Below are 19,382 nucleotides of genomic sequence, written 5' to 3'. Positions count from 1 at the left end.
GCCCAAGCCAGAAAATAGAAGTTATCCCAGATTCATCTTTCCCATCCCCACAACTTCCTGACACGCATCAAATCCAAAAGTGCTTTTACCACCACTCCTTACTTCAAACTTTACCTTTTGGTGGCCATTAGTGAGTAGTTCATTATCAGCACTAATTCACACTGAATTAGTAGTAGTTAGCAGCCTCCTAGAGGAAGTGAGGTCCAGCATATTACTAGAAGAGAATAAATATTCAGTAGGGTTTTTTTTTCTTTCCACATTTTATTACTTAAGATTCTGACCTCCTATGAAGTTTATTTTATTTGTATTAATCTAATAAACATCAGAAGTTTATGTCATAGCAGTTTCAGTTTATACTACAACTTTATGTTACTAAATTATATCATAACTATGACTAATTCTGTAATTACATAGCAAATACTTAGAACTACATAATAATTTATGCATGATGAAAGAAAACATTGCTAATTTGAACTCTTTTAGGTAGAGCAGATTGTCCATATTATGCTAAAACAGAACTTCTGGCAGACTATTTACAAAAGAATCTTCCTGATTTTCGGATACATAAAATCACACAACGTCCTGAGGTTTGGGAGGTAAGAAGCCTTTATAGTTTGTTGAACTCACTTGTGCACAAAATGTGTTTCAATTTGATTAAATATTAGCTAGTGTATTAGATTGGCTTCTAGTAATGACTGTTCATGTACAAGTGATATTTGAATACTAGTAAAACAAGTCCCTACTTACCGGTCTCAAAATAATGTTTATGTTTTTCCCTAATACCTAGTAGTACAAATGAGACTCTAATCAATAAGTGGATGAGTTTGGCCGCACCCCCTGAAGAATCCAGGTAGCTTACACTGCACTTGCTAACTTTTCATTCTCCCTGGTATTGATTTCCAATTACTTCTTTGGGATACCCTTCTTTGGGATACCCTTCTTTGGGACTCTGTTTCCCCAGAAACAGACTTTGAGATGTAGATTTTGGTGAAGGGTCTTTACTGGGAAGTGGTCTTGGGAACAGCATCCTGAAACGGAATGAGGGCGGCAGGATTGGGTAAAGGAACAAGTTGAACTTCGACATAGCTGCAACAGAGGGCTCAGCGGATCCCACAGTGAACTCTTTATGGCCTTTCAGAGGTATTCCAAACTGAGGCAAGGTAGTTGAGCTTTTGTGCTCCCTCCTCAACCAGCCATTGGATATCAGCTGCCCCTGAGAAGGAACCTAACCTTAGGCAAGGCAATTTTCTTTGGCTGAAGTCAATTCCTAGAGAGAGAATGGAGTCAGACTTTAAGTTACCAGCCTCTAATACGCCGGGTGCCTGAGAGAGTGAGTGCCTCATTTGTGAAGGGGGAACCTGGAGTGTACATGACAGCACTGGCTACAGTCTACCTGTTGTGCCTTTTGGAGCCACATGCTCCCTATAATCAGTTCACACCGTCTTGGAACAGCTCCTTGGATTCTGGTTGCCATCTTTCCCTGGGGAAACTTTACAAGAGAAAGGTTAGTCAAATGAACTATAGTCTCCACTGCTCATAATTTCAGGGACAAACCGACAGTCATCACCTCTTTTCTCTCCCTCTCTTCTCTACCATCCATTGTAGATTTCCCTCACTCTCTGCTGGTCTGGTCTTCAGCTAAGTTATCTCGTCTGCTGGGTTGTTTAGTGCTTCTGTCACAATAAATGTTCTCTGGTTGGCACTGCCCACTGGCCTCTATTATTTCAGGATTTTATCATCTCAATTGCCAGGGAGTTCAGGTGTGTAGCAGCATGTCCTTTAACAGCTTTGGCCACAATCATATGAAAAAATGCTCAACATTACAGGTTATTAGAGGAATGCAAATCAAAACCACAATGAGATTCCATCTCATACCAGTCAGAATGACTGTTATTTAAAAGTCAAAAAATAACAGATGCTGGTGAAGTTGTGGAGAAAAAGGAGCACTTATACACTATTGGTGGAAGCATAGAAAGATAGAAATAACAATCAACCCAGAAATCCCATTACTGTGTATATACCCCCCAGAATATAAATCATTCTTTTATAAAGACACATGCAGACATATGTTCATTGCAACACTATTCACAATAGCAAAGACATGCAATCAACCTCAATGCCTATCAATGATAGGCTGGAGAAAGAAAATGTGGTACATATACATCATGAAATACTACACAGCCATAAAAAGGAATGAGATCATGTCCTTTGCGGGGACATGGATGGTCATTATCATTATCCTTAGCAAAGTAATACAGGAACAGAAAACCAAATACCACATATTCTCACTTATAAGTGGGGGTTAAATGGGGAGAACATCTGGACACAGGGAGAGAAAAAACACACACTAAGGCCAATCGGAAGGTAGAGAGTGGGAGGAGGGAGAGGATCAGGAAAAATAACTAATCGGCACTAGGCTGAATACCTGGGTGATGAAATAATTTGTACAACAAACCCCATGACACAAATTTACCTATGTAACAAACCTGCACTTGTACCCCTGAACTTAAAATAGAAGTTTAAAAAAAAAAAACAGCCTTGGCTTAGAACGGACAGCCACACTGGGCTTCTCAGTGACACTGGGACCCCTCTTACCAGTGCATTCCTTATCACTTAGGTGCATGTTGTATCCTGCAGTCCCTTCCAGAGAACATGGTTGAATGGTGGGCTTTCTAGCCTTCCGTAATACCATGTTCACTAGTCTTTTTTTTTTTTTAATTAATTTATTTTTTTTGAGACGGAGTTTCGCTCTTGTCACCCAGGCTAGAGTGCAGTGGTGCAATCTCAGCTCTCTGCAACCTCCGCCTCCCAGGTTCAAGCAATTCTCCTGCCTCAGCCTCCTGAGTAGCTGGGATTACAGGCACCCACCACCACGCCCAGCTAATTTTTATATTTTTAGTAGAGATGGAGTTTCACCATGTTGACCAGGCTTGTCTCGAACTCCTGACCTCAGATGTTCCCTCTGCCTCAGCCTCCCAAAGTGCTGGGATTACAGGCGTGAGCCACTGCACCCGGCATCACTAGTCTTTTGATCCATTCTTCTACTGTCTTCCATGAAGTCTGGCATTTCTATTTTATTTAATTACCTTCTCCAAGTTTCTAAGAGCCAGTCTGGCAACATGTTGTTCCTGTCTTCTGAGGTCCTTGCCAGGGTATACACTCTTGAACTGCAGAAAAGTGATTCATACTAATGAATTCTCCCTTGTCTAACTTCATGTTCCACTCTTGATTCAGCACTGTAAGGGTCCAGTCCTTTACACACACTCGCAGCTCCTGCTGGGACATTAACATGCTCTGCAGGGTGCGGAAGGTTTTTTGGGGTAATGTTTCTTTCCTTCATAGGCCCAGTACTTCATTGGTCTGGCTATGCTGTGGCTAGAGGGGCCATGCTGGAATCCTCATAGCAGCACTGTTTGCTTTAAGTGAGATAAAGGCAGGCATATCTTCAATATCAGCAAGGAAATTAGTTTCCAGGATTTTACTGGTAAGGTGGCCTCATTACCCATGCCTCCAATGACATGGTTTTTAAGACTGCTGCCATGTACTTAGCTGATAAAAATGTTGCTGTTTGACTCTACTCAAATCTTGTCATTGGAAGGCCTAGCCTATACAAACCAGATAATGATAATTTAAACTTTTTCTGATAAATATTATCGGAAATATCCAAATAACTTTTAGCTTGTTAATTTAGTCTGAACTACATAAACCACACTCACAGATTTGAAAAACAGTATCAAATGTTATATGCCCCTAAGACTGGAAATATTGCATGTGTAGAAGAATAAGGGCAAAACTAGTTGAATTTTTAGAAAAATCAGTTGAGTTGGAACATGTAACCTCTCTTTAAGCTAAACACTTGCATTCCAGATCTCCTCAGCAAAAAGAGCAACTTTCAGTACCTTTATTTAGTCAATTAATTTGAAGAATATGCTTTCTTATCTAATTAATCTGCTACTAACATCATCACTATTTTCTATATTTACATTTTAGTCTTTAAAGATATCTAAATTATATTTTATATATATATATATATGTAGTGACATTAAAAACAACCTGGTATTTTAATGTTTGAATTCTAAAGTATTAAATTGAATTCCCAGGCAGAGTTAATATATGACTTCACTTGGAATATCATTCAACAGGATTGGCTAAAAGATGTGTGTGAAAAGAATAAGTGGAGTCACAAGAATTCCCCTATCATATGGAGAGAGCTGTTGGATCGTGGAGGAAAGGGTTTGCTTTTGGGAGGATATAATGAGTTCCTGGAGCATGCCCAGGTATATAAGTTAACTTGACTTATCTGTTCTAACAATGATAATTCTCTTACATTTTATTTTTCAATTATCTTGCTTTCTGAGACATTCTCTCATGTCTCTTTTTATTGTATTTTGACTTTAAACAAAAACTTTCCATTATAGCCAATTTCAACTAGTTATCTATTCTCTCATGTTGACTTTTTCTCTCCCAATATTTAGCTTTACTATGATGTCACCTCTAGCATGACGACTGAGTTGATGATGGTAATTGCTCAAGAGAACCTGGGGGCACATATACAAAAAGAGCAGGAGGAAGAAGGCCTGAAAACTTGCATCAACCCCTTGCAGGTCTGGATCACTAGGTAGGACAGTCAAATCCCAGGATTCACGAGATTGACTTTTTATATTTAGAAAGGACAATGAGGTGGGATTAATTTCATGATGGAAGAATAGCTGAATGTGTATGTATACTTATATGTATACACATATACATATGCCTCTGTGTGTGTGTATATGTGTGTGTGTTTGTATTCTCCATATAACTCATAAATGAGTTTTAGGTTTTACAGACACACACACACGCATATACTTGGTCTAAAAACAACTCTATAGCATGGCTGCTTTGCAGAAGCTCACCCTTTCTGACTGTTGCTCTCTCCCTCTTTCCCACTTGCTAGAGCTTTGTTTGGCTTTTCTCTATGCACCCACTCCCTCTCTGTAACCCCACTCCCCTCACCTTGCTCCCTTTTGCTTTTCTCCTTCTCATGTGTGCTCCTCTTTGCTCCCAGTCTGGGTACATGCAGTCCTTGTTGTCACACTCTCTTTCTTTCTCTGCACGGTCACTCTGTCTCTCTTGCTCTCTGTCTCCCACCCCCTCTCCTTTCCTCACCCCTCAGTTTGTCTTTTGCACTTTCCTGCTCATACGTACGTATGTATCCTAATATATACACTCATCTTTAAAATTGTTATTATGAAATATTTTAAATACAGAAAGGAATTGAGAATGATGTAATAAACATCCATGATCCTATCACCCAGATTTAATAACTATCACATCTTCTTTAGATGTTTCAAAGGATTAAATCGGTACAGATACTGTTGAAACCCCTGTTGTACACCTCCCGAAACCCACTGTGAATACCAGAAATGCCCAGATACGTTTCTGAACTTCCCGTGGTGGGCATTACAGTTCACAGTTGATAGTCACAGCTGTAGACAACTGCAGAATTGTGGCTACAGATACACCTTACATAGCCTGTGTTGATCCCAGCCATCTTTGTAAGGATTTTTCTGTGTAAGAATTTGGAAAAGGTAGCCCTTTCCAAAAAAAAAAAAAAAAAAAAAAATGTCATTATTGTGTAGATGAGGTTGTATTTTTTTAAAAAGAGCTATGGCTAACTGAAACTTTTATCGTTATCTTTTTAGGAGGAAATATAAACATGTAATTACAGCAATATAATACAGTTTTTTTCTTTTGATTTCTGTATAGGGGGAATTCTGTTTTCTTTGAAAAAACTAATGAACAGATGTATTTATTATTTGGGGACTGATTTCAGATGGTCAGAGCAAGGGATTGGTAGTGAGAAGTTTTTGTTCTACTACTTTTGGCTTCTAGCCTTAAAATGTCAATGCAGCTGTGTGTATGCTTATTTAAATATTAAACCACCCTATTGATGCACATGCAGAAATATCTATTAAGAATAAAGGCTTAAAAGGGACAAAGGATGTAACTATTCACAGTCCAGCTTTGCATTTTTATCAGTGCCTCTGCTCCTGCCTGCTACAACCTAATTCCCATATTGACGAGTGGCGAAGTGTTTGGGATGCATACAGAAATTAGCATAACTCTATTTGACAACAAGCAGGCAGAAGAATATCTCAAAAGCCTTGTGATGGAGACCCAGGACCTGGCATCACCCGTCCTGCGCAGTGTCTCCATCTGCACGAAGGTGGAGGAGGCCTTCTGCCAGGCCCACGTCATTGTGGTGCTGGACGATAGCACCGACAAGGAGGTGTTCACTCTGGAGGACTGCCTCCGAAGCAGGGTGCCTCTGTGCAGGCTCTACGGGTACCTGATAGAGAAAAATGCTCATGAGTCCGTCAGAGTCATCGTGGGAGGGAAAACCTTTGTGAACCTGAAGACAGTTTTACTCATGAGATATGCCCCACGCATCGCACACAACATTATTGCCGTGGCACTGGGGGTGGAAGGTGAAGCGAAAGCCATACTGGCCAGAAAACTGAAGACAACTCCTTCATGTGAGTGAACGTCTCTTTATGTTTTTGTTTTTATTTTGAAGCAACATTTCAAAGCAGCTAGGAAGAACACTGTCCCCTCTAGGAACATTCTGAGTATCTGGAATAGGAAGTATAAAACAGGCATAAAGAAGTTATTGCGTGATTTGACTACTGTGCAAATGTTGTTTTTTTGTTTTTTTGTTTTTTTACTGGCTTTTTCCATCATTATAAAAATCAATAAATGTTTAATACAATACAATTTATATTATGCAGGTGATAATTTGACACATCGTATTCCATTTTTTCCCATAATAATAGTCAATTAAGGTAACCAGTGTTTAAAAGAAAATCAAAGCTATGTGTAAGTGGCTCTGCCCCACTTCCCACCCGTATGACCTTGAGCCGTCATTTAGTCTTTTCGGTGTGTCGGTTTCCTCATCAGTAAAATGAGGACATTAACAGTGCCTATCTCCTAGAATTGATGTGAGGATTCGGTGAGATGTATTCCTAAAGTGCTTAGAAGAGTGTATGGCACATAATAAACATTTCCAAGGATGTTAAGCTTATTAATAGGATTACGATATCTGATCAGTTTCTGCTCCTATTAATCTTTGAACTGGTAAATATCAGAATCATATGAAGATGAGAAGATGAGACTAAATCAGAAAATTGATCGTTGCATTTGAAAAGGGAGATAATTTTGGACATATTTTAGCTACTTTTGCCCTTAGATGGAGCAGGTACAACAGTGTCCATTGAGAAGGGAAGGAGATGCTAGGCATTCTCTCAAGCAAAATTGGAAAGACAATGAAATGTGAGCCTAGAATGTTCCCAGTCAGGACAAAAAAGGCTTCAGTGAACCCCTAACATTATAGCCAGAGCTGTATTTTCTTTTTTGTATCAATGAAACTCTGTAAATAATAATTTCTGGTATTCTTGCATACATATCTTTAGTATTTTATCCCCACAATCACTAAAACACTCAACCAAATTGATGCTAAAATTATTCAAAAGGAAACGAAAACTTTTTTCTATATTATCTCTGTCATCAACCTTATAATTACATGTGTAGACAGTGACTTATCACAGAAAGTCTATGATACACTACTGAAAAGTATCAAGAAGAATCTAAAACAAGGTGTATGTGTGGGTTAGGGGGTTCCGGGGGTTAGGGGCTTTCAGCCAGAAAGCTGCTGTCTTGTGGGTCTGCTGCTGCCATGACTCTAAGCTCCACTCTACTCAAATCCAATAAGCATGTGAGAAGCAGAAAAAAGAAAAATGGAGGAAAGTTGGTAAAAGGAAAAAGGCATTAGAGGGACAGTAGTCCAAGTAGAATTGTCAGTGAGGCAGCAAGGAGACAGCCAGCAATGACCAAAGTTCAGCAAAACATCATGAAAGAGAAAAGCCACCAAGGAAATTATTCAGGGATTATTTGAGATTCCAAGAGGGTGGCAAACCTTTTCAGAAAAGCAAGATTCATGATAACCCCTAAGTTCAGTTCATAAATCGCACTATTTATCAGACCGTATGTATTGGCTCGTCAGGACTCCTTCTGTTGCCAAAAAAGTCAACTCGAAGTGACTGAAGTCATCAGGTACCATGGCTTACACCTGTAATTCCAGCTACTTGGGAGGCTGAAGTGGGAGGATCACTTGAGCCCAGGAGTTTGAGGCTACAAGTAAGCCATGAGGCTGCAATGAGCCTGGGCAACAGAGCAAGCCCTTGACTCAAAAAAATACAAAAGGTGATTGAAGTCAAATAGAGAACTTTTTTCCCCACATAACCGAAAAGCACAGGAGGTAGTTCTTATTTCAGACATAGCTGGATGTTGGAGCTCAAACAGTGGTGCCAGGACATACCTGTGCTCTCTCTGCTGGCCTATCACTCTGCTGTGCTCTCCGTGTTGGTCTCCTTCGCAGTTCAGCCCTAAAAGGTGGCAGAGTGGTCATTGGCATCCCAGACTCACATGCTTGTAGTTTACATACCCCAGGAGAATGAGGGTTTTCTTTCCTAGTTGTTTGTGCAAAAAGGAGTACAAACTTATCGTCCAGACTTGGACCGCTTGCCCATCTCTAAATCAACCATCACGGCCAGGGGTGGATGGGGGGTGGGTGGAATCTGCATCTAATGCCTATAGGTGGACCTAAGGCGTGAGGACAGTCCCACTCGACACATAGATAGGGACTGACATTGGAGAAGTAGTAGTTATTTAAAGAAAAATCAGGATGCTCTTAATGAAAAAAAAAAAAAGAAGAAGAAGAAGAAGGAGGGGGAATTCATGCTGAGAGGGAAGAAAGCAGATGTCCACTATCATTTTCTGTAGCGTAATTTAGGGTGTTTAGAGCTATCAAGGTCCTCAAAACTGGTAAGAAAAATGAAACCCAGCAAGATTAAAAGGCTTCTTTAGGCTGTAGGAAGGAAGCCTACCATATGCTTACCTGGCCGAAGAATTATTTTCCCCATGTGGGGAATCCTATGTGGGATCCTATGAGCTCCTACATAGGGACCCGGGAGCCATCACTAACTTCTCTGAGAGTTGGGTGGTGGAGGGAGAACTAGCTATTCCTACTGCATGAGTCATTCTGATGGGGGCGGGACTCTCCCAGGATGAAGGTAGACAGTGGCGGTGGGCTACCCAAACTCTGTTTCCCACCCTCTTCTCCTGCTAGCCTCTCTCTACTATAGAGGCTCAAACAGTCACCCCTTAGCTTCATTGCAACTAGGAATGGTTGAGTGATATAGTCTATTTGGGGTCCCCTGGGAAGAATATATCACTTTTTGAAAAGAGAAAAGGCCAAAGAGGAAGCTTCTACCCTATCCTTTTCCCTATTGCCTGCCCTTGAACGCAACTGTGTGAGGGTGATACCTGAACACAACTGTGTGAGAGAGGGTGATAGTTGGAGCTGCTGCAGCCATTTTATGACCATGAGGGGAAGGCCAAGAGAATCACATCTCTGAGCTGCTGAACCAGCACATGTCACTGCCTACCATGACTTACCTGAGAAAAGTAGTCCTTCTAGTTAAGACAAGTCAGTAGGATGTTCTGTTAGTTGAAGACAAAAGCAATCTTATACAGGAGAACAGGGAAGAAGTTAATCTCCACAGTAAGAAGTGGTGTGGACTTAAAAGTGATTAAGTTTTTAGGCAAATAAATAAGTTAAATAAGTAAATAAATAAAATTATTTATTTGCAGTTTTCATACAACCTTCCTAGACAGTTCACAATGATAAAATCATATTGAATGCTAATGCCTATTTCTCTCTAACCACTGTGGTCTTATTTTACTTCTTAGCATGTATCACTTTGTATAACAGTTGTTTTCTCATCCAATTTCCACCACCTCTAGAATGTTGCAAGGATTTGAGCCGATTTGTTTTCTTCTAAACCTAGTACCTTAGAGGTGCCTCACACATAGAATAGAATTCATAACTATTTGTTGACTAAGATGTTGCCCAGGGTCCTCTTACAATATCCTCATTTTGCCAGAGATGAAACCCATCAGAGTTAAGTGATTTGTCCTAATTTCTATTCTAGTCTAGAAGCAAGAACTCCTTGTCAAAAATCAAAGCATATTAAAAAGTCCTTTCTCCCTCACCTCTCTTGACCTCTCACTCACTCTCTCTCCACCTCTCTCTCTCTCAGTGGCAAGCAAAGTCAGGACAAACACCAGTGAAATCATTTTCAGTAGCAGTTTCTTTCAGGGAACATTTCATTATTTCTTTAATTTAATTATACACCATACCATTCACAGAACATTATTAGGTACTGCCAAACTATGATAATTAGGGAGGTGATCCACACATTTTGCACAATTTTAGGAATCATAAACTTAGATTCATTTTATAACAAAAGAACAAATCTTAAAACAAACATGCACACAAACAAAAAATAGGGTTCAAGTAATTTTTATATTAATATACATTTTTTTTAACTTTCCGTTCTTCACAGACATTAAAGATGTGATCATTTGGGGTAATATCAGTGGAAATAATTACGTTGATCTGAGAAAAACAAGGGTGTACAGATATGAGAGTGCCATTTGGGGACCTCTTCATTATTCACGCCCTCTTTTAAACTTGATTTTTGACAGGTATGGTGTATTTTTAAGTGAAGCATACTGACAGTGTTAAAATAAATGTTTAATGTTTGTAATCTTTTAAATCATCTTATAAATCTTTGTACAAAAATAACTTGCATTGTTCACACTCGTATTTGTTCATGCTGTCTACCACAGAAACAGAAAATTCCACAGAATATCAACTAGGTAATTGATTTGATTTTGAAATTACGAATTATTCTATTTCAGATCCTTCAGTAGCTCATATATTCAAGTAAGGTTATCTCTAAAGCAAGCGTGTATAAGGGAATCTTACTAAGTGTAAAGACAGAGCTATCTATCCAGGTTGAAATTAATTGAAATGTTTTCAAGCAAGGAATTAAGATGATGAGCAGGCACAGGCCAGGCTGGGCATTGTGTGGCAGGAGGCCGAAGCAAGAGGTTGTGAGGCACACGGTCCCAGGACCAAGCCACCCAGGCTGCGATTCTTACTTAGCCACTTAGTAGCCGTGTGACTTTAGAGAAGCTGCTTAGCCTCTCTATGACTCAGTTTCCATCTGCAAAGTGGAAATGGTAACATAATAAGGGCCCTCCCTATAGGGTCTTGGGGAAGATGAAATGGATTACTCCCAAAAAAGGACTTAGAGCTGTGTCTGCATGATAAGCCCTAGCAATTATGATGAGGCAGAGGAGAAGCAGGAAGGAGCACCTCTGAAGCATTTTTTCTAAACTTTGCAGCACTTTCCCAGTGGTAGCATTTTCTTTCCACTGCCCGTTGCTTTCCTTTTCTTCCTCAGACCATAGGAACTTCACCCCTGCCTAGGGAGGATGTGTCTGAAGTTCGCTATTTTGAAGCATGATTCCTCTACATTTGCTGCCTGGGCAGGACCAGTGTTGCATAGAGCTGTATCGTGCAGGGTTAGCAGAGACTGACCAGCTGGACTATTCTCTGAGTTTAGACTTCAGATCATAAAAATATAATTGTTTTCCTAATTCTCAATGTGAATCCAGCTTGAGCACCCCAATCCAAAAATCAGAAATCTGATCTGAAATGCACCAAAAACTAAAACTTTTCGAGCACCAACATGATGCCACTAGTGGAAAATTCTACACTCGGCACCTTTGCTTTCTGGTGGTTTAATTTACACAATCTTTGCTTTGTGCACAAAATTATTAAATACGTTGTATAAAGTTACCTTCAGGCTATGTGTATAAGGTATATGTGAAACATAAATGAACTTTGTGTTTAGACCTGAGTTCCATTCCCATGATATTTCATTGTGTGTTTGCAAATATTCCAAAATCTGAAACACTGTGGTCCCAAGCATTTAGGCTAAGGGATACTCACCCTGTAATTCAATGTTTTATGAAATTATTTTGTTTAATGTGTAGGGTACTACTGGTTCCAAGGTAGTGTCTACACAGGATCAATTCTTTGTAATGAAAATAATGGTTCTTGCCATTTTTAGCCACGTTTCTGTGTTCCATGTTTATAGTATCATATTTTTAGTTTGACATCTTGGGACTCCTTTCTACTACCTTTCACTATTTTTCAATTGACTTTTTTATGGGGATTGAAGACACCTGAGGAAAGACACTAGAAATAAAGTCATATTTCTATTTTGACTGTGTATTAGGTTTCTGATACTTAGTTCCATTGAGCCAGGGAATACTCTTTTTCACTTTAATCCTCTCCATTGTAAAATTGTTTCTTTCTCTCCTTACAGTGAGTGGATAAAAAGAGAATTTGTGGCAACTCTTAAAAACTTGACCGCCACAGGAAGACAATTTGGAGGCATTTTGGCTGCACACAGTATAGCCACTACATTGAAATACTGGTATCATGGCTCACCGCCTGGGGAGATTGTATCTTTAGGAATATTGAGTGAAGGTAAATCTGGGTTTTTCGTGTCTTGTAAAATCTTAAAACCTATGTCTATGCCTTGTGCTCCTAATTCTGTGTCCCCACCCATCTAGCTCTTAACGTGGTCCATAAGCTGCCTGGACTTTTACAATTTCATAATAATTCATTCATTCAATTATTCATTCAGAAAGTCAACAATATTTTGTATGAATGCATTGGAAATACACATAGGAGTTAAGATGTGGCCTCTGCCTTCAGGAAACCTACGGTGGAATAAACAAGAGCCAGATACATAAACAAAATCTGTTGTTAGGTTTTCCTAGCATGAGATAAGGGGAAAGCAAGTTCTATTCTAGGCAGGAAGCAGGGGGAACCAGTACAGGCTTCATAAAGAAGGCGACACTCCAGTAAGCCTAAAGTATGAGGAGTGTTGACCTGGAAGACAAGTGTGGAAAGAACACTGGGCACAGGGAGCCATAGGAGCACAGACACAAAGGCAGGATAGAGAGGGACACTTAAGGACCCAGATCTCAGGGTACCAGGCAACACTGGGGATGTGGAAAGGTTGCTCTCCATCCACAAATACTGCATATAAACTTTTACAGCCCTAATGTTTTAATCTGCTAAAAACTATGCAGAAGACTTCTACATTTTTGTTTGTTTGCTTGACATGGAGTCTTGCTGTGACACTCAGGCTGGAGTGCAATGGCGCCATCTCAGCTCACTGCAACCCCCGCCTTCCGGGTTCAAGTGATTCTCCTGCCCCAGCCTCCTGGGTAGCTGGGACCACAGGCGCAAGCCACTATACCCAGCTAATTTTTGTATTTTTAGTAGAGACGGGGTTTCACCATGTTGGCCAGAATGGTCTCAATCTCCTGACCTTGTGATCTGCCTGCTTCGGTTTCCCAAAGTGCTGGGATCACAGGCGTGAGCCACCACGCCTGGCTGACTTCTACCATTTTTACACAACAGGAAAGAGAATAGCTGCTGTTCTGTCATCTGTAAGGTCTATCTTAAGCATCTCTTCCCTTTGGGTTCTACTTTCTCCCTTAGCAAGCTTGTCCACTCCCAGAGCTGCAGACTCGGGCCTCTCTGCCTCTAGCTTCTGAAACATTGTCACCTGGATGTCATGTTGTCACTTCCATCCAACATATACCAAACTGTATGTACTGTCTTCCTTCCCAACTGGTTCCATCTCTTGTATTCTTTACGTTATAAGTAGAACCACGATCTTCCCTATTGTTTCAGTGACACCAGTGCAGGTTAAGGAAATCTCCCCAAATCCCTCATGTCAGAATGAATCTCTGTCTCTCCTCTGTATCCCCACATAGCATTTTGTTCCCCCGTCACAGAGAATATTATAGTCTGCCTATTTTTGATAGTGTGATTAGTTGCATATGTCCCCTTCATTGTGGCACTCTGAGGGCAAAGGCTTTTTCTGGGCCACCTCTTTGCCTCTTCACAGGAGAAGTATTTTATATCCAGACACTCAGTGAATCTTGTTCAACTGAAGTTAAGGTGCATGAACATTGCCATAGTGTGAATTCAGATCAGCAAATTATCTCCTTAGGGAAACAGGCATTTAAAACCTTACCTTTATTTGTAGAAAGAAAGTTTAATTAATCTCTGTAGGAATTATATTCAGAAATAAACAATGCAGTACTTGGGGGAGAGGGGTAGATGATTGTCTGTCTCTGTGAAACCATACCAAACAGGTAAACCCTCAGACCTTGTATGCCCATAAGGCTAGCTCTTCACACATTAAACAAAATACAGCATTACTTGAGGACCTGGGAAGCCCTCTAAGGAAAAGTCTTTTAGATCTCGGTTTCTTGAATGTCTTCAATGTTTTTTGTTGTTGTTGTTGCTTTTTTGTTTTTGTTTGTTTGTTTGTTTTTTGCCCTGGTGACATTTTTGTTGTTTAGAATGGCAGAAATAATTTTCTTATGTGATTGAGGCACCAGAAACGGGGACAGTTTTGTCTGAATGGTGCTCAGTTAGTAATACATACGGTCAATCTTTTTATTTAGAGCACATCCAAATATAAGTATTTCTGTATATCTTAAAGAAATTAAATGTGTTATTAAATGAAGGATGGCTTCTGCTTAAGATGTAGAAACATGTAAAGGAAATCATCCCACATGATGCAAACACACACCAAAACATATGGCAAACTGGAGGCTGCAAAGGAATAACCAAATTTCCTGCCTCCCCTCCTTTCCCTTCCCAGTTCCTCATACTCTGGCTGTGTGAGTGCCATAGCAGGCGAGAAGAGTGGAAGGCCAGATGGACAAATGACTTAGGCTCATGGGCTGCATAGGGGTCCACAGAAAAGCCATGCAGACAGACAAAAAGAATACAGACAGGGTTCAAAAGAGAAAGACTGCACTAGCCTCTGGATGAGAGAGAAATACAGATGGCAGAATTGTTAGAACTTAGATAGTTGCTTAGTCAATCCTTCTAGAGGGAGTGTTTCTGTCCTCCTTGGAGAAGAACTCCCAGAAATTTAATTCCATCATTATCATTAAAAATCCTGTATTATGTTTGTCCTTTTCTACAGTGCTTAACAGAAAAGGTGCATGTTTCTAAGTTCTGCCGTGTTGCTTTGCTTTGTGTTTGCTCTGCTTTGTGTTTGCTCACTGCAGGCCAGTTTGGTATTCCTAAAGGGATCGTCTTTTCTATGCCTGTGAAATTTGAGAATGGAACTTGGGTGGTTCTTACGGATCTCAAAGATACTGAAATAAGTGAACAAATAATGACCAGAATGACAAGTGATCTAATTCAGGTAATGTCAGAATAGATGCAAGGGGACTGACCTTGATAATGATCTTAAACTGATTCCCCTAGGCCAAGGCATATATTGGTTTTTCTATGGATTCAATTTTTTTTTAATTCCTAAAAGTAATGAGATAATAAAAGTTTGAAAAACATCAGTGAGGCTGGGCGCGGTGGCTCAAGCCTGTAATCCCAGCACTTTGGGAGGCCGAGACGGGCGGATCACGAGGCCAGGAGATCGAGACCATCCTGGCTAACACGGTGAAACACCGTCTCTACTAAAAAAATACAAAAAGCTAGCCGGGCGAGGTGGGGGGCGCCTGTAGTCCCAGCTACTCGGGAGGCTGAGGCAGGAGAATGACGTGAACCCGGGAGGCGGAGCTTGCAGTGAGCTGAGATCCGGCCACTGCACTCCAGCCTGGGTGACAGAGTGAGACTCCGTCTCAAAAAAAAAAAAAAAGAAAAACATCAGTGAAAGAACATTACTCATTTGGTTATACAATTTCTGGTATGTTAGAAATATTTGTTCGTTATTTAAAAATGAAGAATCAAAGTGTTTTTCTATTAAAGAATAGTTAAGTTGCCAGATGCAGTGGCTCATACCTGTAATACTTTGGGAGGCCAAGGTGGGTGGATCACCTGAGGTTGGGAGTTTGAGACCAGCCTGACCAACATGGAGAAACCTTGTCTCTATTAAAAATACAAAAATTAGGCGGGCATGGTGGTGTAGGCCTGTAATCCCAGCTACTTGGGAGGCTGAGGCAGGAGAATCACTTGAACCCAGAAGGCAGAGGTTGCAGTGAGCCAAGATTACACCACTGCACTCTAGCCTGGGCAACAAGAGCAAAACTCCATCTAAAAAAAAAAAAAAAGAATAATTAAGTTAGGAATTGTGGTCATTTAATTCTGTGATTATAAAATTTTTCAACAGGAGAAACTTGTTGCACTTGGAGACAAGATACATTTTCAGCCATACCAATCAGGTAGGCTCTTAGATGTGACGTTTTATTGGACTGCTATTAAAAGAGTATTAACATAATTATTATAACTGAATCACTGTTAATATGAATAACTCCCATTTGTATTTTATCATTTCTAAACTAAATTCATGACAAAATAAACTGTTAAGTTCAATGTGTCCTTTGAAATAAAACATCTCATAAGAATGTTAAAGAAAACACAACTTAAGAACACTATGATCTTACAAATGTTGTAGGTATCATATTTATTAATTTCCTAGGACTACCATAACAAATTACCACAAATTGGATGGCTTAAAAACAACAGAAATTTACTTGTTCACAGCTCGGGAGACTAGAAGACCTGATGTGAGGTATCGGCAGGGCCACACTCTCTCTGAAGGCTCCAGAAAGAATTCTTTCTTGCTTTTTCTAGCTTTGGGTTGCAGTGCTTGCATTCTTGGCTTGTTGCTGCATCACTCCAACCTCTGCTTCTCTCTTCACATGTCTGTCTTTCCTCTGTATATGGCTATGTTTCCAAATCTCTCTCTCTCTCTTTATAAGGATACCAGTCATTGCATTCAGGACCCACCCTAAACCAGTATGATCCCATCTTAAATTGATTATGTCCGCCAAAACTCTATTTCCCATAAGATCACATTCACAGGTACCAGGCATTAGGATGTCAACATATCTTTTTTTTTTTTTTTTTTTTTTTTTTGAGACAGAGTCTCACTCTGTTGCCCAGGCTGCAGTGGTGCCATCTCAGCTCACCACAACTCATGCCTCCCGGGTTCAAGCGATGCTTCTGTCTTAGCCTCCTGAGTAGCTGGAACTACAGGTGCACACCACCATGCCTGGCTAATTTTTGTATTTTTAGTAGAGACGGGGTTTCTCTATATTGGCCAGGCTGGTCTTGAACTCCTGACCTCATGATCCACCCACCTCGGCCCCCCAAAGTACTGGGATTACAGGCATGAGCCACCACGCCTGGCCAACTTCAACATATCTTTTTGGAAACACAATTCAACCTACAACACCAGATTTATTTTTAGATAACTTTATTAAAAGCCAACAAATTTTAATAAGCTTATATTTCTTATTGGTATTTTCTCCACTCATAAGAAATAAGGGAGGGCTGACATCTTTTCTTTGCCTTAAAGATGATCTCATCTTAGGTATGGTTATATACATCTAGAAATAAAGCAATTTATTTATGCAAAGGGCTTTAGTCAAGTGTCTTGGAGCCCAACATTCCTTCCTTCTGCTAATGTGTGTGCAGTACCAACTATAAGCTAGTGCTAGGAGCTAGAAATACAGAGGTGAATGAGATAGACCTGATCTTGCCCTCTCGGAACCTGCAGTCCATCAAGGGGCTGGCCACACATTATATAGATGACTGCAGTTGTAGTGCATTGGAGGAGTAACTGCTGGCTGCCATGCTGTCAGAGCTCATGCCTGTGGATAGAAGGGAAGGACCTGAAGCAGGAAAGTATATATCAACTTGTTTGGAAAAACTGTGGAAAAGCTTATGTGGCCAAAGCCAGAAGAGATGGAGCTGAGAGATACAGCCATGAGGAGATGTGAGAGCTACAGAAGATTTCTAGATGGAGAGAACCTGGTCATATGTGGGATTAGTTTGAAAAACATCCTGGAATAAAGCAAGACTGGTATTGGGGGATAGTGCATACAGCCAAGACCAGAGGCAGTAGAAATTTCAGAGATATTTAGGAGGTAGAATTATCAAGACTTGCTGATGAATCTGATTGGCTCTGGTGAATCCCAACTGGCAACTGGGCAGATTTACTATTGATAAGGGGAAAATGGTACTGAGCAACTGGGCAGATTTACTGTTGATAAGGGGAAAATGGTAAAAGAACGAGAGAGAGAGAAAATATGAGAATGTGGGAGGTGTGTGTGTGCATGCATGCCTGTGGATGGAAGAGGAAGAAGCATGGTGCCAGAGTAGAAAAAGCATGAGTTTCATTTCTTACATTTTGATTCTGAAATACCTGTGTGATATCTAAAATGGAAATGTCACATGGAAAACTGCATACTTCTTGGAGCTCAGAAAGATCTGGACTACAGTTGCCAAATGGGGAGTTGTTGACTCATAAATAGAAATGAAGCTATCTGTATGATGGAGATTGTCTAGAGAGAAGGTAAGAGAAGAAAGCCTGGAGGAACTTAGCCTGTCATGGTTAACTGACAGAAGACCATGAGAAAGGGGTGGTCAGAGAGTCAGGATAAGCCCCTGAAATCTGATGATGTAAAAGACCTGAAGGCAGAGGGTGTTTCAAGAACAAGGACTGGTCTACACTGTCAGATGCTACTGGTGTGTTAGATAAAATGAGACCTGAAAAATACCCAATGGTTGTATGACCAAGGTCATTCGTGACTTTGATGAGACTGATTTTGTGGAATGGAGAGGGCAGAAATGAGACTAGAGTAGAAAGGAAGGACCTTAGCCTTAGGGGCCAGAGTGTCACTCTGGAGCTGGCATGCTCAGTGCTGTGGGCCAGAGGAATGTGCTATGCACCATGACAGCAGTGGGAAGGGCCCCATCAGGGCTCTGACCTGATAGAAGGGCTTTTGGGAGGAGGTAACATCGAAACTGAGTTATGAGAGGAAGGAAGGCCAACAGTTGGGGGCATGGTAGGGGTAAATGGGAGAGTTGTTCAATTCAGAGAAAGCAACACATTCAAAGATAAAGAAGAAAGAAAGAACTTTTGAAGAACTGCCAATTTGCTTTATCTGGAAAATAGAGTTTGAGGAATGTCAGGAGGCCAGTAGGTAAGTAGAGGCCTTGTTAAAACCAGTGAAGGACTTTAGGCAGAAGAGAGACAGGAGCAGCTTCTAACTTAAAATGATCACTGTCTGCAATGGGAAGAATGAATTGGAGGGGGAGAGACAAGAAGCAGGAAGACCAGTTCTGTTGCAGGTAGAGAAATGATGAGGACCTTAAGCAAGCAGTGACTGTGGGGATGTAGGGAAAGAGCTATATTTGCAAGAGATACAATTGACAGAACTTGACCAATCTGAGATTGAGGATAAGAGAGCGCTCAAGAGAGTCAAGAATGCCCCTGATGTTTTCAACATCTCAACACATGGTGATGGTGTTATCTGAGGCAGAACTTCCCAAACAGTGGGCCACAAATGAATTGAATGTGTAGAACTCTTGATCTCCTCAGTCCTGGGGGCAGAATCTGGGGCAGCTGGAGTCCCCAAGCTGG

The 19,382-nt window shown here is 40.6% G+C and overlaps 1 protein-coding gene across 9 annotated transcripts in view; it reads left to right on the top strand.

Annotated features, from left to right (window-relative positions):
• Positions 1 to 19,382, top strand: part of MDH1B (malate dehydrogenase 1B) — a 38,813-nt gene that overhangs the window by 3,805 nt on the left and 15,626 nt on the right. For 3 of the 9 annotated variants that reach the window (XM_028831042.2, XM_077956644.1, XM_028831041.2), the window contains exons 2-9: positions 484 to 596; positions 4,143 to 4,277; positions 4,476 to 4,618; positions 6,019 to 6,515; positions 10,443 to 10,584; positions 12,279 to 12,442; positions 15,061 to 15,200; positions 16,122 to 16,173. In XM_028831042.2, the coding sequence (XP_028686875.1) occupies positions 484 to 596; positions 4,143 to 4,277; positions 4,476 to 4,618; positions 6,019 to 6,515; positions 10,443 to 10,584; positions 12,279 to 12,442; positions 15,061 to 15,200; positions 16,122 to 16,173 (1,386 nt within the window). The remainder of the gene's footprint in view (positions 1 to 483; positions 597 to 4,142; positions 4,278 to 4,475; positions 4,619 to 6,018; positions 6,516 to 10,442; positions 10,585 to 12,278; positions 12,443 to 15,060; positions 15,201 to 16,121; positions 16,174 to 19,382) is intronic. The other 6 variants (XM_077956650.1, XM_077956647.1, XM_077956648.1 and 3 more) reach the window with 2 other exon arrangements.

This window comes from Macaca mulatta, chromosome 12 (assembly GCF_049350105.2).
Source record: "Macaca mulatta isolate MMU2019108-1 chromosome 12, T2T-MMU8v2.0, whole genome shotgun sequence".
Taxonomy (NCBI): Eukaryota; Metazoa; Chordata; class Mammalia; order Primates; family Cercopithecidae; genus Macaca; species Macaca mulatta.
This window is presented reverse-complemented; position numbering and strand designations above follow the sequence as displayed.